Source organism: Vespula vulgaris, chromosome 10 (genome assembly GCF_905475345.1).
Source record: "Vespula vulgaris chromosome 10, iyVesVulg1.1, whole genome shotgun sequence".
Taxonomy (NCBI): Eukaryota; Metazoa; Arthropoda; class Insecta; order Hymenoptera; family Vespidae; genus Vespula; species Vespula vulgaris.
Window position 1 is genome coordinate 6,701,849 of NC_066595.1, and position 23,358 is coordinate 6,725,206.

At 25.6% G+C, this 23,358-nt stretch overlaps 5 protein-coding genes across 7 annotated transcripts; 3 read left to right on the forward strand and 2 right to left on the reverse strand.

The window, feature by feature from the left end:
• The first annotated feature begins 122 nt into the window (after positions 1 to 122).
• On the forward strand, positions 123 to 9,033 carry LOC127067289 (myb-like protein X). 2 transcript variants are annotated; one of them, XM_051002065.1, is made up of 28 exons: positions 123 to 533; positions 1,055 to 1,154; positions 2,356 to 2,445; positions 2,518 to 2,818; positions 2,905 to 2,973; positions 3,052 to 3,217; positions 3,335 to 3,560; positions 3,655 to 3,808; positions 3,878 to 4,007; positions 4,100 to 4,393; positions 4,487 to 4,639; positions 4,773 to 4,945; positions 5,127 to 5,409; positions 5,505 to 5,619; positions 5,710 to 5,824; positions 5,888 to 6,013; positions 6,096 to 6,446; positions 6,567 to 6,737; positions 6,827 to 6,982; positions 7,076 to 7,183; positions 7,276 to 7,551; positions 7,617 to 7,671; positions 7,759 to 7,900; positions 7,998 to 8,112; positions 8,220 to 8,320; positions 8,397 to 8,535; positions 8,610 to 8,713; positions 8,826 to 9,033. In XM_051002065.1, exons 2-28 carry the CDS (start codon positions 1,057 to 1,059, stop codon positions 8,896 to 8,898), a joined length of 4,284 nt encoding a protein of 1,427 aa, XP_050858022.1. In that variant the 5' UTR covers positions 123 to 533; positions 1,055 to 1,056; the 3' UTR covers positions 8,899 to 9,033. The 2 variants fall into 2 exon arrangements, with proteins under 2 accessions (XP_050858022.1, XP_050858023.1); XM_051002066.1 differs by lacking the exon at positions 4,487 to 4,639.
• Positions 9,034 to 9,285: 252 nt separating this feature from the next.
• LOC127067298 (39S ribosomal protein L43, mitochondrial) lies at positions 9,286 to 10,976 on the forward strand. Its single transcript, XM_051002078.1, has 4 exons — positions 9,286 to 9,522; positions 9,698 to 9,804; positions 9,867 to 10,072; positions 10,165 to 10,976. Exons 1-4 carry the CDS (start codon positions 9,386 to 9,388, stop codon positions 10,300 to 10,302), a joined length of 588 nt encoding a protein of 195 aa, XP_050858035.1. The 5' UTR covers positions 9,286 to 9,385; the 3' UTR covers positions 10,303 to 10,976.
• Positions 10,977 to 11,554: 578 nt separating this feature from the next.
• LOC127067292 (glycerol-3-phosphate acyltransferase 3-like) lies at positions 11,555 to 18,445 on the reverse strand. 2 transcript variants are annotated; one of them, XM_051002069.1, is made up of 11 exons: positions 18,372 to 18,445; positions 18,041 to 18,265; positions 15,324 to 15,611; positions 15,054 to 15,194; positions 14,814 to 14,948; positions 14,002 to 14,023; positions 13,599 to 13,900; positions 13,201 to 13,316; positions 12,976 to 13,117; positions 12,637 to 12,845; positions 11,555 to 12,551 (listed from the first exon to the last, which is right to left on the reverse strand). In XM_051002069.1, the coding sequence occupies exons 2-11, from the start codon at positions 18,191 to 18,193 to the stop codon at positions 12,464 to 12,466; spliced, it is 1,596 nt and encodes a 531-aa protein (XP_050858026.1). In that variant the 5' UTR covers positions 18,194 to 18,265; positions 18,372 to 18,445; the 3' UTR covers positions 11,555 to 12,463. The 2 variants fall into 2 exon arrangements, with proteins under 2 accessions (XP_050858026.1, XP_050858027.1); XM_051002070.1 differs by lacking the exon at positions 14,002 to 14,023 and having other exon boundaries at positions 13,599 to 13,832; positions 18,372 to 18,443.
• Positions 18,446 to 18,462: 17 nt separating this feature from the next.
• LOC127067290 (another transcription unit protein) lies at positions 18,463 to 21,702 on the reverse strand. The gene is made up of 6 exons (XM_051002067.1): positions 21,231 to 21,702; positions 20,313 to 20,921; positions 19,874 to 20,241; positions 19,164 to 19,751; positions 18,866 to 19,061; positions 18,463 to 18,785 (listed from the first exon to the last, which is right to left on the reverse strand). Exons 1-6 carry the CDS (start codon positions 21,274 to 21,276, stop codon positions 18,613 to 18,615), a joined length of 1,980 nt encoding a protein of 659 aa, XP_050858024.1. The 5' UTR covers positions 21,277 to 21,702; the 3' UTR covers positions 18,463 to 18,612.
• A 169-nt stretch (positions 21,703 to 21,871) lies between these two features.
• LOC127067300 (ATP synthase subunit e, mitochondrial-like) lies at positions 21,872 to 23,139 on the forward strand. The gene is made up of 3 exons (XM_051002080.1): positions 21,872 to 22,037; positions 22,594 to 22,750; positions 23,015 to 23,139. Exons 1-3 carry the CDS (start codon positions 21,981 to 21,983, stop codon positions 23,053 to 23,055), a joined length of 255 nt encoding a protein of 84 aa, XP_050858037.1. The 5' UTR covers positions 21,872 to 21,980; the 3' UTR covers positions 23,056 to 23,139.
• Positions 23,140 to 23,358: the final 219 nt, after the last annotated feature.

A 23,358-nucleotide genomic window follows, 5' to 3' on the forward strand; every position in this document is an offset into this window, starting at 1 on the left:
TTATATCATAAACAGTATAAGGATTATTTTCATCCACTTTCATTCAAAAGATGTAAGAAAGTATGTATAAAATATGTATTATGTATATATGTACAAACGTATATGTATGTATGTATGCGTGTGTGTGTGTTTGCATATATATATATATATATATATATATATATATATAAATATCTGCAAACACATTCTGGCAGAAGTCCAGGTGATCTTACAACGATGACTACTCAACTGATCTTACAATAGCAGCCGTTTCAGTGCTATTAGTGACGCCGCGTAACGTTGAGCCACACAAAAATGTTTCGAATGTGTTGATGAATACGTAACATGGAGTGTTAACTAAGAAGAAATGAATACAATGTTGCCTTAATAACTTATTAAATAGTAATTCCGTATTATATAGTGAGGCATTTATTATTTTTGTTTTCGTGACCAATAAATGTTCTATGCATAAACATGGATGATAAAAGTGCTGTTTGTAAAAATGTATAATCATAGTACTTTTCGTTCAGCGAATCAGTATTTGAACTAATAAAGTAAGTCAATCAAACAATTTCGTAAAATATATGTTATAATTTTACGATAATGCGTGCGTAAATTCTATGTTACTATTTCCACTGCGATGTAATTATATATTCTATTTTATTCATATATACATGTAATACATTTATTTCAAGCATGTAGATATATAAAGAATATTTTGTTAAAATTCAAAATTCATTGCATTGGCGGGAAAATAAATTACGACGAAATTGAAAAGTTTGATTAGATAAAATCTTCATTGATATTTAAATGAATAAAATTAACAATTATCTGTAATATTAAAAAAAATCATGGAATTGTATACTTTATTCAAATATAGTACTTTAATGATGAAATATAATAAATGTATGTATGCATGTATACATTAAATTTCGTATTATATAAATTGTTGATAAAATGGTATTTCAAATTGTAATGTTTTTGGTTTTTTAATTTCTCAAAAGTTAGACAAAATTTAATTTTAATAAATAAATAACGAATAGTTATATTAATTATTTCGAAATAACTCACATAGGAATGCATCACGCATATTCCTCCAAGAAAGGGGATCCTCTTTGTCCTCTTGGTTTCCATCCTCAAGTTCGATGGCCAACGCGATGCAAACGATGCTTCAGGTAATATATTCATATTACCATTCTCCAAATTTTATTACAGATTTGTTAAATAAAATAAAATTGAAATGATTCTAAAAAATAATCTTATCTCGTTCATACGTGATCTTATTAAAATATAATTAAGATTGATAAATTATTAAGTAAAAATTATTAAAATTCATTTGTATATTCGAATATAACTAGTAATTACACCATTCGTGTTGCCAATTTGTCAAGGTATGCAGTCACCGGTCACAGCGGATTTCTATAAACAGATTGAGCTAAACCAGATCCTTCGAGAACTTTAGTTTCTAATTACACGTATTAAGAAATTAAATTAGCGGCAATATATATATACACGCACACATATAAATCTAAGAATTAACTATTGATAGATGGTATGTTCTTTCGCCATTTTTCAAAAACAAGCAATCATGATTTATTAGCAGATTAACGTGATTTAGTAGTCGGAAAACATATTCTATCGTTGCATAAATCTAAGAATAGAAAAGACATATATAACTTATCCAAAATACGATTCGTTCACGTAAATGCGTCAGAGTTTTCACGTGAATATGTTATCTTAAGATAGAAGAGTTTTACCGATCCTACGTAATTAATCAAAAGTAATGCAAATATTTGTTATACATTTGATTTATATAACATAAAAGAATGAAGGTTCATGGTGGATAAATGAAAATAAAAAGTAATAGAAATTAATGTTTTTAATATGATTAAATTAATCTTTGTAATCAAATATTTTGACCTATAGGATTTTTAATGAAGATTATTATTTCATTTTTATTCTTGATGAAAAGAAATTTTAAAAAAGTAAAAACATTTGGTTGGTAAAGTAGTTTCATTGAAAGAAGAACATAAACATAAAGCAGTGAAATAATAAACAGTCTAATCACGATCGGTAAGAAAGAATTTTATGGTAATGTATGGCGCGTATATTTAAAAGTTTATTGTTTTATCGTGTGACGTTTGATCATTCATTGTGGTATTTCGTGAATTTTTTGTTATTTATTGAATACTATATATCTTTCTAAATAAATTTAATCTATTTATATATATTTAGATGTTATGCAACAAAAATATAATCTTTCAGTAAACTACTTTTTTTTTCAATACATTTATATATATCTATATAGAATTTAGCAAACATAAATCAAACATTATCTTAATTATTTAATTATTAATTATTTAATTTATTTATTAGAGATTATAAAGATCATGGTGAGAAAAGAGGTAGCTTACGGGACATAACATCATCAACACCTAATCTGTCATTGCATAGTTCGTCAGAGCGGTAAGTATTTTAAATTATGAGAAAAAATATCAATAAATAGAATTTTTATTGTAACATTTCATTGAATTTTAGTGATGGAAAGAGATCTTGGGCCTCTACAACAAATCTCACAAAAAATGATCTTCGATCATCCAACTTGGATTCTTCGCTCAATTCTACATCGGTATCTAACTTTTCTACTAGCGCTAATCAACTTAATGATATCTCAGAATTGCAAAAGCAAGATATTGCAAAAGACAAAAGACATTCTTTACTAGGTGAAAAGTCTACTTCTAAAAATCAGTTATTTGATTCTTCATCTAAACTACAAATCAAAGAAGTAATAAAAAACAATGACAATATTGCAGGAAATGATGTTGAATTCATTATTCAGGTATATCTATTTATTTATTGTATATAGTTTTTATGTAAATAGCATTAGAGAGGTGATAAATTTCTAAATATTAAATGTAACTTTAGGTGAAGAAATCTCCTACAAAATCTGTACCAATAAATGAGATTCAAAGGCTAGAAAATGGCATGGAAGAGGTAATATTTCTATTGTAGATATTTATTTTGAAAGAGAAATGAAAATTATAATTTAGATGTACATGATATTTATTTTAGAGTGAGATTAAAAGATTAAGAACAGAATTAAATGAAATGAAAGAGAAATGTCAGAGATTAGAAAAAGAAAAGAGCGAAATATGGCTTCGTCGTTTAAGTTCTATGGATACAATATCAAATAAAACATCTATGAGTGAAGTAATTAAATTAGAAAAATCAATAAGAGGTATGTAATATGAATTTAGCATTATGATATTACAATTATGAATTAAATGCCTTAAAGATAAGGTTTCAAAGTATTTTATAATTAATAATATAATTTAACATTAGACAAATATTTTAGTTCTTACAGAAGAAAAAGCTATGTTATTATCAAAAATAAGAGACTTAGAAAATGAAGCACGTTATAAATTAAATAGACGCGATATGGATAAAACAGGTGAAGATTTAAAATCAAAACTAAAAGCAGCAGAAACTCTTTGTGAATCTCTAATGGATGAAAATGAAGATATGAAAAAAGAAATCAGAGAATTGGAAGAAGAAATATGTGAAATGCAAGATAATTTTAGGTATCAACTAACTTTATATTTATTCATAAAAATAACTAAAGTCAAAAGAAACATATATTTCTGCAGTAAAAAAAGAAATTTTTATGTATTTAAGGGAGGACCAAGCAAATGAGTATACTAACTTACGAAAGTCTTTAGAACAATCAAATAAAAATAGTCGTATCCTTTCATTTAAATTAAGAAAATTAGAAAGGACAACAGAACAATTGCAGAAAGAAAAAAGTGACTTTGAGAAAAGATTACAAGAGGTACATTATTTTTGAATTACATTTTAATTCCTTATCATGGTTGTTATTTATTCTACGATTTATTTATAGGTAAGAAAAATTGAGGAGATGTTAACAAAAATAAAAAATGATTCCAAAAAAAAAACGGATGTAAAACCTACAGAACTTGGTACAAAAGTACAGTTTAAAAAAACGGTGGATGATATGCAAAAACAAATAGGTTTGATATTTCTTTATTTACCATTTTTACATATGTCTATTTATTTATATATTTATTTCAATATTCTTGTTTATACTTTATTATATTTTTAGATAATATTATTACACTTTGTGCTAATATTAATGATGGAAAAGAAATAGATATTATTCATGAAAAAAACAATGAGAATACTATGAAATATGATGCTCTATTACGGGATTATGAATTAATAAAACAAAAACTGGAAGATACTTCGAAGGAGTTAATAAAGGAAAAAGAAAAAGAAAAAGAAAAAGAAAAAGAAAAAGAAAAAGGAAAAGACAAAGATAAGGATAAAGACAAAGACAAAGATAAGAATCGCGAAGGAAAAGTAACAGACGATAAAATGAATATGGATTTCCAAAATAGTAAGGATTTTTATTTTTGATTATTAATTTTTGTTGTCACAAGTTTTGTTTACATCTTCATAATATATTTAAATATATAAATATAACTTATAGTGAAAAAAAAATTGGATTATACTGTAACATCTAGAGAGACAGAAAAAAAAGCATGGGAAGAAGAAAAAGAAAAATTAAAATCGGAATTATTATCATTATCTTTTGAAAAACTTAAAATTTATAAGGAATTGGAAAAACTAAAGAAAGATACTGGTGAGATTAAATTATAATTTTAGTGTCATTCTTTGTTGTACTATTGTTTCTATTTTTTTTTTAATTTATTTAAATTTATCGTTATAATATTCACATCTATATATACAATAATTTAATTTTTGTTTAAGCATAGAAGTCATAAGATCCTCAGAGAAAGAGTATACAAACAAGATCAAAAGACTAGAGACAACAACTAATGATTTAAAGAAAGAATTATCTCAAGAGAAAAAAAAATGCACTGAAATACAAAATGATTTATCATCATGTACTCAACGAGAAGCAAATATGACAGAAACAATATCAACTGTAAATACAATAACTGGTTTTGCTTTATTATAACTTAATTTTTCTTCATTTTGAATTTAAATAATAATTTTTTTATTTCCATATTTTTTTACTAGACTTATTTTGAAAATCGTCAGTTAATAATTTTTTATTAGTGTTTTATAATTATATTTTTATACTATTTTGTGAAATTATATAATAGATAGAACAGACTAAAAAACAACTTGATAAGGAAGCAAAACATTTAAAAGAAGAATTGGAAAGTCTTAGACGTTCATCTGCAACACAAATAGCAGATTTGAAAACTGAACTTGCTAATGTTAAGAAAGATAAAGACAAATTAACCATTCAAATAGAAAAAGATAAATCTGCAAAAGAATCTGAAATTATATCTCTTAAAAGCAAAATAACATCTCTAGAAAAAAATGGCTTAGATACTACTAAAATCAAAGAAATGAAAGCAAATTATTCTGATAAAATTTCAAGTAAGTTTTTTTCAAAGGTTGAAAATTGAAATTATTTATGATTTTTTTTTATAGTTTAAATGTCAAAGATAATATTAAAATTTGGTCTTTTACAGAACTCACAACTCAAATAGAAAAAATGACTGCAGACTATGATAAATTAAATGAAGAACATAAAACATTAGTAGTTTTAAAAGGAAAAGTTGAAGAGGAGAATCAATCTGTAAACAGGTAAATTCAACTTACGTGATTTAAAACTACACGATAATGCATGTATTATTTTTTTTAGTTTAATAGTAACACATACTTTCATTATTACAGTATATTATTGCAGTACAAGACTGATTTAAATAATAATCAAACAGAAATAAAATCACTTCAAGAGTCTATAAAAGAGAAGGAAAATCAATGGCAATTAGAAAAATCTATCTTCGAGGTAAGATATTCTGTTGATTTTATCATATATATTTATTGATAGTAATATATATTATTATCATAGAAACGTATGCAAGAATACGAAGCATTATCCCACAAGCCTTTGTTGAATGATTTAAAAACTGAAATTAATAGTTTGAAAAAAGAAAACGATCTAATGTTGCAGAGACTAGAAAATGCGAGAGAAATAGTAAGTGAATAATTAATAAATGTTTTAAAGAAAGATAATTTTTTATATTTATATACTTATATATATATTCTTTTTTTAATAGAACGAAGATTTAATTAATAAATTAAAGGATTACGATGCTGTATCGAAAGCTCATCAAATTTTATCAGTTGATACAACGACACTTGAATCAGAAATACAAAAATTGAAAACTAGTTTAACAAATCTTGAGAAAGCAAAGAAAGCAGATATAGCACAATGTAAAATGCATTATGAACAGAGAATTACAGCAATTACTGATGAAATGCAGTCATTACAAAATCAATTGTCACGTTATAAACGTGAGCGAGATACATATAAGCATATGTTAGAAGGTGCCCAAAGGACAATCGCAGATCTAAAGTCGGTTAGACAACGTAAACAGTCTATTACAAATTCTGAAAAATCAGATGAGGTGAATATTAAATTATTAAATATAAGGATATAATAATATTATCTATTTTCTCTTTAAAAAAGTTTATTTTTTCTCTTTAAAATTGTCTTTAAAATCATTTTAACAAACATTTTGCTTTAGGATGAAGAATCTTCTAAGGCTAATATTTTAGTTCTGGAACAACAAATTAGTTGCATGGAAGATGAACTTTCAGAGACAAAACTTGAATATTCCAGATTAAAAACATCATTAGTTTCAGAGAAATCAGCTTGGAATGTGAAATTATCTGAGATGCAATCTCGAATTAATGAGGTCAGTAAGATATGAAATAAAAAATTATTTCACGCAAAATATTTTCAACATTTCTAATTCTTGTATTAATAGACATCTTAAATTTTCAGCTTGAAGAAGAACGCATTCTTTCTAGTGGACGATCCAAAATTCCAGGCGTAAAAGTACGTATGGAACTCGCTTGGCAAAAAGAAAGAAAAGAGCAACAAAGATTATTAGAAGAAACAGCGACTCTTGCAAGAGATTTGAGGCAAACTTTGTTCGAGGTTAAAAATTTGAATTCTACGTTAAATAATGCAATTATAATAATATTGAAAATCATTTATTTGTATGTTAATTTACTTTAATTAACATTATAGATTGAAAGAGAACGTGCTAAAGAACGTCTTGAAAATAAAAGAAAGCAAGATCAGTTAAAAAAAGCTTTTGATGAAGAAAAAGAAGAAAACAAGAAGAAATTAGTAGAAGTAAGAATAAATTAAATGTTTTTTTTTTTTTTTAAATATTCTTTCTTTGATCTTTTCTTTGTATATTTATTACTTTATTATATTTCGAATAGTTACAATGTGATCTATTGGAATTACGGGATGCTCACGCTAAATTAAGAACAAGTAACGAGAGAATGAGACGCGAAAAAGAACGTCATGAAAAAGAAAGACAAGAATTGAAGAATGAAATATTACGTCAACGAGAATTAGATAATAACGAAATGAAAAACATTAATACGTTATTGAGACAAGTAGATGATCTTCAACAACTATTCCCAGAATTAAATGATGTGTATACAAAAGAAAAAACAGAAATATATACACCAACACCACCAAGAAGATTAAAAGTATAAAATATAATAAAATTAATTCTATTGTTAACAATATAATATATTCATATATTCTTTTATAGGGTCCTAAATCGAGAGAATCATCACCTATGCTCGATACGAAAAATGATATTAAAGGTAAGAACTGTATTTTAAAACTTTGTCTTTTTCTCACCATCTATATTTAGTATACATAATAAATGATATGTTTATGCATATATGTAGGTTCTATGCAGCAATTGGAAAATAGAACAGAAAAATTGGAATATACTATAAGAAAATTAATGAATGTAGCAAAAGAACTTAAAGAATCTAAGAGAACATTGGATAATATAAGTGCAAAACAATTGATGAAGCTTAGTAAAAGGTGAACTATGTTGCAAAATATTAACATGATGGAAAAACGGGTTGTTTCCTTTATAAGATTAATCCCATATTTTATATAATATATTCTTACATTATAGGTCAACATCTGTAGATAATACAACAAGAAGAGGTACAAGTCCAAATCCCTCCAAACCACGTTTGAAAGTGAAAAGTTTATCTTTAGAGCAAACAACAGGAGGAGGAAGCATAGAGGTAAAATTATATCTCTGTATTTTATCTAATTATTGTAGTAATAAATAAAAAAATATTACTATGTGCATCGATATTAAATATTTATAAAATAATATTTTCTTTTTCAGTCCCAAAATGTTTGGGGTACTGATAGTAATATGTCCAGTTTACAATCATTGGAATCCAATCCACGAGCATTTACTTTACAACGGGATTCTAGTGTGGATAGGTATATATACTAAATATTTTTAATTATTAATATCATAAATTATACTACTTTATTTTATCTTCATTATGTATTTTAGCCGTTTGTCTGGTGACTCTACAAAAAGTGAAATGTTACATAGAGAAAAGAAATACAATAAAGGTATAATTGGAAAAATCAGAACTAAACTAGTTAAATCTAGCAGCGTTGACGATGCAAACATGAATTTAGACTATCGAGTGGGTAAAAATATTTTGTTATTTTGCTTATATGAATTATTTTTTAAATAAAATGTAAATTTCAATTCTTGCAGACCTCAGGCTCTGAAATGAGCATTAATGAAGATATCAAAGAAGAAAAGAAAAAGTTAAAAAAGAAATTATCGGATATGTTTAAAAGAAGTAACAAAAGTAACAGGTAAGTTCATAAATTTGTTAATTACTATATTATTCAATAAAAATGATTACGTTTTTCTTTTTCTTTTTTTTTTTCAATTTTTAATATAATAACCATATTTCATTTTATACAGTACCAGTAAGAAATCTGAAGGTGGAGACTCTAGCAGACCACCATCAAGAACTTCAGTAACATCAAAAACATAACTTCATACGATTATATTATTTTAAACTTTACAATTCTGTATTTATTTATAAAATTAGTTGCAAAATGTTTAAAATTATGTATTATAATTCAGTAAAAATACTTCTTCGAATATAAATTTTACTTATCTTTCTTTATTATGTCTTCTATTTTTTCATTAAATAAGGCCAAATAAATTATTTCGAATGATGTATATCATTTTCATACTCGTAATCAGTAAGTTTTTCTTACATACGTACGAGCAAAAATATAGCCTATTATTAGGGATGGATAAAAAAAATTAGTCCAAGCATTTGACTGCTAGATGGCATTTACAATTCTAATAATCGACTGAATAAAATAATTCGAAAACTGCAATACCGATCGGGAGTCGACAGCTTCTCTTATTATCCATGTGCTAGTATACGTAGTTCGATTTACTATACGATTTGGAATGTGCAGAAATTCTTGTTTTTGTATGTATGATCGAATTATTTAAATTAATTCAGAATGTCAAACAAAGTATTATTTCTTAAGTCTGGATTCCCGCGAGCTCCTTTAGGACTTGGAATTGGACGTTATGTGTGTCAATTACAAAGGGTGACATTAAAGTTTTGCAAAAATCATGGTGCAAGTAAAGGAATCAGGTAGGTTATACTTTCCTTTTTTATGTAAGTATTGGAATGAATTTATTTTTAAAGATCAAAGGAAAGTATAACAAATTTATTATAGCAAAACAATATTTGTTATATTGTTGATTTTAATATATAAAAAAAATAGATGTTATTCAATAATTACATATATGTTTTACACTTTATTCAGAGACTTTTTAGAACACGATTTAGTAGATTATGCAAGCAAAAACTCTGGCATTGTTGTCTATGTAAAACCAAGACGACACAGAACACCAGTAATAACTGCAGAATATTGTAAGTATGCCAATATTACTTTGTTCGTGTTATAAATATAATAAATATTGTATCCTTTATAGTAAATGGAGAAAAACAATGGATGAATGTTAGTAACTATAGTAGAGAAGACATTGTAAAGTGGATGGAATTGTTACGTACTCAATTTCATGATGGTACAAAACTACGTTTAAGAAAATTATGGCATACAGAATTTCCTTCTATTCAAGGACCATGGACACCTTTTACATTTAAAGATCCAAGCCATAATCTAGTACAGTTTCCTAATGTAAATATAGTAAAATTTTTATATCTCAACTTTAATAAAAATATTGATTTCATTGTACATATATTTAAAACTTGGATATATTGTTTTTGTAGAAAGAAATTGGCTCAGCTATTAAAACCGAACCAACTGCTACTGAACAATTAATTGAATTATATAAAACTCAGCAAATACGTGAACAACAAGAACAAAAAACTGAGAACCAAAGAAACACTTCAGAAGGATCTGCTTAATATGAAACAAAATTAAAATGATCTAAAATAACAATGCTAGATGTGATGAAAATTTAAATACATGTATATAAGTTATTGTAATAAATAATTATTTTATAATTCCTTTATCAGATTTATAAAATATTATAAATACAGTTTTTAAATTCATTGATTTGTTAATGCATTATATTTTAGAAATTACTTTTAATATAAGCAATTTCAAAGGCAGTAAACAATTAAACCATTTTTAATTTAAAAAAATTTTGTTATCATTTGTAAATGTACATATTTCTTTAACATACTTGTAATTTATTTATTCAAGTAGATTTGATGAATTTATGTAAAATGTAAAGTATAAGGCCAAAACAGAGAAAATATCATAAAAGGTAGTATATTCTGTGAGTTTTTTCTAAGCACAGAGATACATACATAATCTGATACATATAGATGTATCTATTCTTAGTAATTTTATAAAATAAAATTTCAATTAGACATGTGATTTTCTCTTTGAATAGACACATATCTATATGAAACTTTTAATATACAACTACTTATATATTTTACTCCTACAAAAATATATTTCGACATTTTTCATATAAAACTTTAATTGTGATGTATACATTAAAAATGTCATTTCTAAAAGAATAAATATATAAAAAGCCATCATAGAATAAATAAATATACATAGAGATTAATCTCATTACAGAATGTAGTTGTTCTGTTTAAACAATCTTTGTAAATCAAACTTTCCTATTAAAAACTATTTACTTTCTTAATTTTAAAATACATATGTAGAAATAATGAATCCTATTTCATTTAACTTTTATCTTCTATAAATATGAAATATTACACAACAATATGTTTTTGTTACTACATAGGTTATACAAATTATTAATATAGTTAAATGTATGTTATAATTAGAAAAAAAAATTAACGTCCTTTGTCTCACATAACAATATAATTCCTAAATTCCTGTATAAAATTTACGATTGTTGTGCTGCCATTCGTATAAAAAATATTTGCTGACTAGTAACTATAAAGATGTAAATATTTGTAAATTTCATTATGAAATTAATTCGTTAAATGTAGATAACACCTTATACATATAAGTAAGTTTATAAACTAAAGAAATTTTAACTTTTACGTATATTTACTATTCCTATAAAATAAAAAGCATTAATGTTCAATTTTAGTAATAGAGATATGATAGACAAATTATATTTTACATTCTTATATGTTGTCACACAAACAATATTGAAATAATCAAGTAATATAATAAAAACAATATTCTTTATTCATTTTTAAGAAAACAACAGAGAATAAAGAAATATTTTTCTCTATTATTTCCACACAATATTAAATTATTAAAATTTGATGTTTTGTATCAATATTTTATATATAATTAAATTATTTGTTGAATTTTTTTTTAATTCAAATTATATCAAAACAACAGAATAATTACTATTATTAAAATATATATATGTATGTATGTATGTACGTCTGCACATATACATATATATATAGTAGTAGTTTTGTGTAAATTGAAACATACACTCACACAAGCAAAACAATACTACACTTTTCATAACATATAAATAAAATTTCAATGCCTAAAACTTACAAATATGGTTCTTGCACTTTTAAATTATTTATTTTTATAAGGTTACTTACTGAACATATAAAATACTTCCTTTATAAGAAAATATTTTTACGCTTTATTTATCATAAAAAATATATTTGCATAGAAAAATGTAATTATTACGGTCTTCAAAAAATATATATTGGAAATAAATATTATATATTAATAGATGTTTTACACTCAGTGAAAAAATAAAAATGTTGAACATTTAATTATAAAGATTATCAGCTACTTTCAAACTTATATTTATAAAAGATGTAATTAAAGATTATGTATCAAGAAATTCTGGAGATGCTGATACTCTGATAACAAAATGCTGAGATGATAATATACATATCATATCTAATACAGTAAATCAAAGTGCAATGTTCCATATTTGAAGATACAAATAAGTTCGATTACAACGTTAATTACGCGCACAATGTTATAAATATTTATAAAGATGACACAAGTAGGTGAAACAACAATGCAGACAAAAAATATCTGGTTCAATGAAGTATCACGTGCTATTCAAAAAATGATGTGACTAGAAGGAATGCATGTTTATTCAACTTTAAGGCGTTTACTGAATTCTTCTTGTTGTTTCTCCCTCCATTCTTTCTTTGGTTTCATTCTTTTAAGTTGGCCATCCCTAATAATAAAAAAATATGTGTATGCTAACCAATAATAATTTTTTCTACAATTTAATATTAATTCGTTTCTTAATTTTAGTTTACCATTGTAAATCGACAAGTCCGCCCTGTCTTGCTATAACTGATTTTACTCTATTTGCAAAATCAATGGCACTCTCTCCTTCGTTTCTGTACATTGGAGGTAAATACCAAACCTCGCAAACTATAGCCCAACTAGACATCATCATATACAAGTACTGTAACATTGAGTAACGACTGCTATTCCAAAATGCGTCACCAAATCGTGGATCGTACTATATAAAAAATTCATAATAAAAATACTTAAAATTTTTAGAAATGCCTATGAGTACACCCATATATATGTAAATATATAGTATATAAATTACTAAAAATAATATATATATTTACATATAAACACATTACCTTGATTGCAACAGGGTAAATGACACCACCTACTTCAAAACTACCCTTTTTAAATTGCATAACAGACGTATTGTTAATACAAGTTCCTTCAGGAAAAATCAGTATTGGTGGATTAGTAGGATCTGATACGTGTTCTTTTAATCTAAATATAATGTAATATAACAATTATTTTACTAGATTATAATACGAATTTTAGAAAGTAATAGAAATATATCATTTTTTTACCTTCTTGCAACTGCTTCTCTATCTTTAACTTCAGAACGTTCAAACCATATATGTGGAGAAGCACGAGCAAGTGCTCTTTGTAAAATCCCCAAGAATCCACCATGCCTCTGACCTATCTATAGTCGGATTAATTACTAATTAAAATAATTATATAATAATAATCGATTAATTATCAAAATAAGTACAGAAGACAAAAACACACAAAAAATACTTGTTATGTCTCTCTCTAGATAATACCAACTTAGTACATATTAGATAATATATAATAATTATATATCATTTAATATATATTACAAAAAAAAATTTTTAATGAATTTAATATAATTAATACATTATCTATCATATTAATTATTTCCAAACTAAACATCTGTAAATATACGATGAATGATAAAACATACCAAAGAATAACAATTATCACACATAAGTACGAGTACATCAATAGGAGATGTGTGATTAGCTACACAAATGCCTCTGACTGGTCGATTTTCTGGATGGTGGTAAGTAATGACTGAAGACAAAGCACTGGATAATACAGCAAAGCACATTATGGAGACTTTGTAGTTGAGCCATCGTTTGAAGCTACCCTCTGGAATGTAGCCCACTACTGCTGTGCACATTGTCAGCCACATCACCTGTAAACCACAAGCTTTGCACCTGAGAAACGACGAATCCCTCTGAATAGTTGCTGTGTAGATACTACCTGTAAAGCAAAGTTACAGGATACTGTTACCTGTAACACTTACGAATTTGTAATGACTTTGACAAGGTAAATGAGAAATATCTTTAAAAGATTGTACTCACAAATGGAATCTCTAGTAGTCAACTTGAACAATATGTAAAAAAATAATGATTATGCTAAATATGCAACAAATTTATAAATAGTAATTATTATCATGATATATATAATAATAAAAATATGTTGTATGTATAAATCATAAGCAAAAAGTTATAATTTTATATCCACAACTAATAAAAAAAATATTTAGTGACAATATAGATATATTTACTGTATTATATTATTATATTTATTATGTATTTATTCTTAAGCTTGCAAATTTATATATTCATTTACCAATTCAAAACTTGTGTGTGTGTGCTTAAGATACAAACGTCATTAATGGAGGTATAATTAACTACTTCCAGTTTCTGGTTTGTTTTCTGGACTGTGTATCCAAATCGAAACATGAGTCTAAATGTAATAAGAAATGTCTGATTATTTGCCCAACGTTTTATAGAATTGTTTGGCAAGAATCCAACTAAATATGTTGTGAGGACAAAGTACCTAAGAAACTTCATTATTAGTGAAGTTCAATTTTTGATACATAGTAAAAACATATAAAAATTATATTACATGGAATTGTGTAAATTTAACACTTTTATGTAACAATCTAATACTTGATCTATAATAAGATGATATATAGAGAGAATTTATGTTTTAAACTTATTATATAAAATTATACACAACTGAAATATCATTACTTCTCATACCTGTAATAATATTACTTATATTAAAAATAAATATAGTCTTTAGGCCAACTTTCTGAAATATATACTTGTTTTATGCTATCTTAAATAATTATAAAGAATAAAAATATAAAATTGATTGAACTTACTCCTATGCAACAGATGAATATTCTCAAAGGTAGAAGAAAACAATATCGCATAAAAAATCCAAACATCCATATTACTGTTAATTTCCAAGATATAAATTCATAATGCCTATTTGTCCGTGTGAGAAGATTCCAATTCTGTAAATATTAAAAAATAATAAAAAAGCAATAAATCATAAATATGAGATTATCATTTTACATTTCTTATAACTAAGAGAACATGTACAAAATGAATATTTTTACCTTTAGTTCTTCTGCTTCAAAACGTGAAGTTACTTCATCTTCAATAATGGCCTCTACTCCAGCTCTAATGTAATCTAAGCAAATAGCTGGTTCAAATCCTTTTTTGAGGGCTTCAAAAGAATTGCGTCGTATAAGAGTATTCTAAAGAAAGACACATGTAAACAAATTTTCTTATGTTAGATATAACAACTGTTATTTTTTAATTTAATTTTATAATTTTTCTAATTGATTTTTGCATTTATAAATATAATCCCTAAAAAAGCAATTTACCTCCTTACTGCTATCTACATCCTTTGAAATTTCCTCAATTTTTTCAGTTGTATGTTCACCTACATGGTTTTTATTATTTTGCATCTCTGGCTCAGGTAATAGAATCAAATCTGTTGATCTAGCTATGACTTGATTATTACTCATAATTCCATTTTGTATTTGAAATTCCTTGTCCATGGAATGCTTGTTTAATTTTTGCTGTGTATTTCTTGTAATAGATTCATGCTCCTCCTCTTCTTCCAAGGTATTATTTTTATTTCTTTCTTTTTCTATATTCTGCCTACCATACTGTAATCAATTACAATAATAAATCCATCAAATTTCCTTATATTTATATATCAAATATTGACATAAAAATAAATTATGAGAGACAAAAAAATAATAATATCTAATAACCAATAAATATTATAATGATAAAAAAATATTCATAATAAACAAAAATTAATTTATATCGCATAAGAAAAATATTAAACTACGATTTGAAAAAAAAGATTTCATATTTTTATTTTATTTTATCTTATTTTAATTTAATTTAATTTAATTTAATTTAATTTAATTTAATTCGTTTTTCATTCATTTCTCTTTTAAGAGGTTAGATCATTTATCTGCATTAATCTCTACACGGTTCGATATCAAAGGAGAATCTCTTTTAGACACCGATCCATAAGCCATATCCATTTAGAATAGTTATAAACTCACGGACTGATTACCGTTATATTGAAGTAACCTTTGTTCATCACGTGCAAATATGGATAGGTAAACCACATAATACATATGATTTTACATTGAAGCGTAAATCAAAAATAATATTTTACGATAATGAAATTGAATTTAAATAATATATTATCTTTTATAGTTTTATAATTAAAAAAGAAAAAAGAAGAAAATATTTTTACATCTGTCTGAAAGATCATTTCGAATCTTTTTCTCACAAAGACTTGATCAATAGATATAATGTTTATCGAGAGATTAAAAAAAAAATGAGCCTTGAACCAAGCTTTATCATTATTCTCTTTGTTTTTTTTGTTAATGATTTATCCTTAAAATATTATTTTATTATATTTTAGAAATAAACAAATGATAAAATACGATTCGTTCCCGCTTAAGAACGATATGTCTCTATTCTGATTTTTTTTTCTTTTTTTTTTACGCATTTCTTTTACATATTTCGCCACACTTACCCGAAATTTTTACATAATTTCTTCATATTGCATAAACATATTTATTTTATCGTGTTTTTATCAACACGTATATTTGTGTTTTTGAACACACATATATATTAATATTTTTTCAAATGCGAATAGAAATAGAATTTAAATAGGACAAAAATTATTCATTATTAAAATAAAACTGACAACGAATAATTCTATATTCTTATTTATAGTTTTTGTCATTTCTACATATATACAAAACGAACAGGAGGGAGTTCTATAAGATAGTCAAGGTAATCATATTCTCAAGAAGTCGAAGTCTAACATTATAAATGAGTACTAACTTATCAATGGTAGAATCACGCAGTGATTTCGTAAGAGGCATCAAATTGAAACTTTGAAGTATTAGAATATGCAAAATATTCTCATTTATTTTAATGTATACAATATAAATACGATTAAAAAACTGATATAGAATATTTATAAAGCAAATATATGAAAAAAAAAAAAAACGATGACACGTATTATTTAAGAAATCGAGAACGAACAAGTATCACTGATAATATCACAATTACTAAGATAATAAAAAACATCTGTCTTCTTTAAGTAGATATAAGAGCATTTTCTACATGTTTTATTCCGATATTTCATTATTTTAATAATCAAGATCGATTTATTTCACATTTAAATTTTTCAATATTTTCGATCTCGGATATCTTTGTTAGAAAAATTTCTTTCACAATCATGTACAGAACAAAAACATTAAATTATATGTTTAGAGATAATTATACACAACGTATTTTTACGATCCATATTAATTGAATGCGAAGAATTATGAATTCAAAAAAATAAAACGACGGTCATTAGATGAATAGCAATGTCATTGAAACGTGGATTTACTACAAATCAACATCGATTTTCAAATTTTATTTTTTCGGTCTAACACAATGCCATAATTAAATAGTTTGCAATATTTATTGTAATTATATAATTAATAAGTATATTATATCTTAACACATAAATAGCGCGATATTTCAAACAATATTAACTGATGATACTACTATGGTGCAGATTTGATGAATTTAGATATCAATAAAAATTTGAATATCAATATATTGATGCATTCTCATAAGATATTATATATTAGCATTTTAACATTAGTACATTATAAGAATACTTTTAATCAAGATAAACGTATAAATGATATTATAATTATTTTTAGGTTAAATAAAACTAAATCTTTCTAAAATCATTATAAAATATACAATATCATCGTGGAAACGTATCACTAAATTTATTTCTATTCAAGGTTATAAAAAAAAAAATCGTTTCCATACGTTTTGCACAATTTAATGCTTGAATCACGAGAAACAACGAAACAAACATAACCTTTCTCAGAATAAAATTGCATGATATAACAAAATTAGTTTCTTTAATTAATACTGATACATTGATATTGTTCACATAAAAATAGATAGAAATTTAGTCAAGCTTAGATTCAAATTGGCTCACGAAAGAAACTAACTATTTAAAACATGATTCCTCTATTTTTACTGGTTGACTTACCTCAAAAAGTGCTAATAATAGTTTTACGTATAATCTGCGAACACCAAGTGATTTGCCGATGGATGCCAGAAATATAATAGCAAGTAAAAACATAAGGAACGGTGTCAATAGCAAAGAAAACGCGAATGAAATCACCATCCATGGGAGCGCCATTTTGCTAACTATCGAGTACTGTCGAGCACTGTCGCGAGTTAGTTTCGTGTACCTTATCTTCGTACATTAAACCTTTGAAAAGGAAGTCAATAATCTAGATTGTAAACCTTCAGTTAGACAGTTTCCTTTTAAAAGATAACACTGCGCCATCTATCGAGTAAAGATGAAAAGTACTTACCAATGATTATTAACCTTGTAACATCAAACTTATTTCTCATTCTTAATATTTTAATGATAGTAGAAGGGAAATTTTTGAAGCTCTGAAACAATAAAAATAAAGATTTTTAATTTATTTAGCACATTAAAAAAAAATTTTCTAATAAATAGCATATGAATAATTCGCAAAAGATTTATATTTATAAAATATGTATATGCGTATATAACGTTATTTTATTATTTGCCAGTAATTACAAAATTATTTAATCGCTAGTATTATCCGCTTGATTATCATCCTCTCCACCGCTTGCTGAAGCACTCTCAGAATTAGATTCTTCGTCAGAATCTTTAAGTACTTTTCCTTTTATATTTTTCTTTGGTCTCAAAGTTTCAAAGTCTGAACCTTCTTCATCGGAAGAATAAATATTCGATGCAGCTAAAATAAAAGAATGAAATTATCATAAATATTAAAAAGAAACCACATTGTAATATAGTATGATATACTAAAATATATACCTTTAGTAGTAGCACCCTTTTTATATTTATTTTTTATAGCTGCAAGAGAAATAGCACCTTCATCTTCAGAAGCGTCGTCATGATAAGCATCTACACCATATCCAGTAGAAGCTCTTCCTGTGCTTCGACCCCCACTAGCAGATTTTTTCGTCTTACTTTGAACACGCATAGCCATTCTCAATTTCTCTTCTTCTTTCTAAAATTCGTAAACAATTATTTATCAATTTTTTTATTTTATAAAAAAAAAACAATTAATGATAAAATAACTAAAATTAACATAAAAATATTTCATCCCAACCTTTATCATTTCATATCTATTTTGATCTGGATTCATTCCCACTTGAGAAAGAACTTTAATACCAGATGTTTTTTGTGATCTATCTGCTAAAGACATTGTCATTTTTCTATGTGTAAAGGACTCGGTTGAATGAGGACGGAAGGTCAATTTCGTCCTAAACACTGCTTGTCCTTGTAGCCCAGTACCTTGTCGTATGTAAAGGTGATTATGATCACCCTGTAAGGGCTGCTTATATACATCGAATATTTCAGATCCTAAATGCAATGACATACTGCCATCTGACCATTTAACAAACCTAGCGTTACTCTCATGTGCAACTCTTCCTTCATCATCAAATACTTCTTTCCATCTTATTGTATTTTCAACTTTGAGTTTTAATCGAGCTCTACCTTCCTCATCTAAAGTTTCTTCCTCATCAATCTCATCTTCATAAGTATCATGGTCAAACGGTCTAGTTTCTACAGATAAGAAATTAGGAAGCTTGACAAAATGTATTTCTCTGCCTAAATCCGTAGATATTTTTGGAATTTCCACATCAATCCTAGTTTCTGGTGGTGGTTCTGGTTCATCTTCTTTATCTTTCTCATCCTATAATAAAAATATGTAAAATATATCTGTTAGAATAAAAAGAAAATCATATAGAATATATATTTTTGTGAGTATATTCAATAAAGTAGAATATATTTAATGAAATAAGTTTATGATCATACATCTTCAATAACAGGTTGATGACTTGGTCCTTCCCCACCACTATCAGATCTTCCTCTGCTAAGACTTCTACTTCTACTTCTACTTCGGCTTTTACTTCGGCTTCTACTTCGGCTTTCACGTTTTTCTTTATCTTCAGTTTCCTTTTTCTCTTTCTCATCATCGGTACTAATATCACTTGCATCACCAAATAAGGCATCTGCTGTTGGAGCTACACTATCTTCTTTATCTTTTTCTGTATCTTCATTATCAGAGTCTGAACCTATTACAGCTCTATGCTTTTTAATATTTTTTGTTTCTTCTGAATCATTAGTTTTGCGCTTTTTAGATTCTTCTAAATCACTATCATCAGATTTAGCACTTTCATTACCTAAAACAAAAAATATAAATCGATAGAACAAATAGAAACAAATATATTTCACATAAATAAATTTTACTGACCAGCTGCAACAAAAGATTTTTCAGATTCATTATCACTTCTATCTTCCTTAGGACTTTGAGACTTTCTAGAATCTAATACCTTTGATTCGTTTCCTTCATCTGACTTTCTACTTTCTTCTGATCTTCTACTTTCTTCTGATTTTCTACTTCCTTCTGATTTTCTACTTCCATCTGACTTTCTGCTTCCATCTGATTTTCTACTTCCATCTGACTTTCTGCTTCGATCTGACTTTCTGCTTCCATCTGATTTTCTGCTTCCATCTGACTTTCTACTTCCATCTGATTTTCTACTTCCATCTGACTTTCTGCTTCCATCTGACTTTCTACTTTCATCTGACTTTCTGCTGTCATCTGATCTTCTGCTTCTATCTGATCTTTTACTTCCATTTGATTTTATACTTACATCGGACTTTCTACTTACATCTGATTTTTTACTAGCATTTGACTTTCTACTTGCATCTGATTTTCTACTTCCATCAGATCTCCTGCTTATATCCGACCTCCTACTTTCATCTGATCTCCTACTAGCATCTGATCTTCTACTTGCATCTGATCTAGTTGATTTTACACTTGATCTTGATGAAACAGAAGCGTTATCAGAATCTGAACCTATGGTAATAATTTAGAATTAATTTAGTTATGTTAATTGTACATTACTATTTAATTTGAGCACATTAAAAAGTAGACATTAATTTGAAGTAATTGTGCCGTAACAAATTTAATATAAAGTGAAATATATATAAAACATATATATATGTATATATATCGTTTAAAATATATTTATTTATATGAAAAGTCCTCGTAAACATATATTTTATTCGTTAATAAAAATAAACACTATGAATGAAACCATGTTATGAAAGATAGACAATGTCAATAAAGATGATTCTACAAAACTTTTAAGATTAAAATACGTACCAGAATCTCCGCTCGAATCTCTTAAACTTTCCTGTATTGGCGACATATTTAATAAATAAATGCACTATAACCAAATTATTAAATCTCTAAATAAAAATAAATCACAACAAGATTGGCAGTATCATATATTAGAGACTTCAATCAATCATTTTTTTATACTTCATTTTCACAAAATATTTATATTATTAATTTAAATTCAAACAAATGAAATTAAATGACATGTAACAAAAATGTACAAGAACAATTATTGTTTGTCCTCACGCTGAGAAATGTAGCGTTTTCATGTCCTATTGGTCTTACTTGTAATGCGTATGTTAAAACGTGTTATGATCACGTGATTAGGAATATCAATATTTCGTTGAGGACAATCTTAATTCGTTCTTATATTTTTATTTAACAAGATACAATAACGTTATAAAATATTTAATAAATTAATCAAGATAATAAAATTTTAAACATGAGCACTAAGAAAATTTATTTACTATCAATAAACTTACAATCAAGTGGAAAATTAAAGTGGACAAACAAAGTCCATTGTAATTCAGTTATGGTGGCTAGTAACGATGGCATTGTTGTCGAATTGAAATCTAGGGAATTTCTAAAGTATTTCTCTTCTGTTCAACCTAAAAACATTGGATACTTTCGTGGTTACAAAGGAATGTAGAATATTACGAATAGTTACTTGCTGATGAGGATAGGAAATACTCGAGGATAGTATTGAGACATTGTAAGATAGACATCACTAACAAAATGTCGCTCTCAGCCGAACTCAATCCAAGACCCGTTCGTGTATCACCTTTAATAAAGGTACATGGGAATGATTTTAATGTGCTTTGTTAATATATATTTATATGGTTAATAAATATATCTTAATATAGAAAAATATAACAATCTATTTTTTCATTATGTATTTATAAATAAAATTGATTTCTATCGAAAATTTTATTTTATTATATAACTTGTAATGTATGTTAAATAGAAAATTGGACAACAATTCATTGTTATTTTGAGTTTATATTTAATTGTTCAACTTTTCTTCGAAGTTCTTTTGTCATCTGTTTTTCTAACCTTTAATAATTTAATCTTTGGCAGTTCTATGTAAAATTGATTTTATTAATTTCTTTGTAATTATGTTTAAAGTTTTATAGAAACGAATAAAGAAAAAAAAAAAAAATAAACATAATCTAAAATTCTTTTACTGAAATAGTATAAAAAGAAATGTATAGATTAAAGGAATTATTGTAGTCTTAATCTGTGATCTTAACCTTTGGATTTTTTTTGACAATTTTTATATATATATATAACCTTATATATATTGAATTAAAAAAAATTTTAATATCTGTCGATTTTATGTTATATATAGTTTTCACGATGGACATTACTTACTATGGGAATTTTATATGGAGCATTTTTCCAACGTAGATATAGTAATATAGAAAATGCTCGTAGAGAAAAAGAAGAAAGAGAGAGACCAGCACGAGAAGCAAAAGAAGCAGCTGAAAAGAAGATTCGATTACAAGGTAATTATCATTTATATTTTCAAAAACTAATTGATGATTGATATTATAAAATAATATATATTTGTATATAATAGTATGTAATAATATATAATAGTATATTATTATAATTCATCTATATATTTCGTAACTGTTCTAATTTTTATATCATAAAATCAATAGTTTGAATAAATTGTGATGTTCCAAAATTTTCTATAATATATATTATAAGCATAATGTATACTTGAAATGTTTATGTATTAATCTTGTTTACCTTTTTTGTTTCAGAGGAACAAAAGATGTTAGCAGATCTCTTGAAAACAAACTAAGTTATTCTATATAAACTTACTAGTGTATTATTAATGGAAACTACTTTCATGTAAATAATAATAATAAAAATACTATAATATTCATATTAGAATTTATGTATTGCCCATTACACAATACATTATAAAAAAATCTTTTTTTAAATATTTATAACATTTACTTGATAATTGCAAAGTAAAGATTTTTCTTTTAACAAAAAGTATTTATTTTAAGAATATATGTATATTTAAGTTTTTATTAAATTTTTTAAGATATTACATTGTGATAATTATTTGCTTTAAATTTATAATCTGTTTCCAATTTCT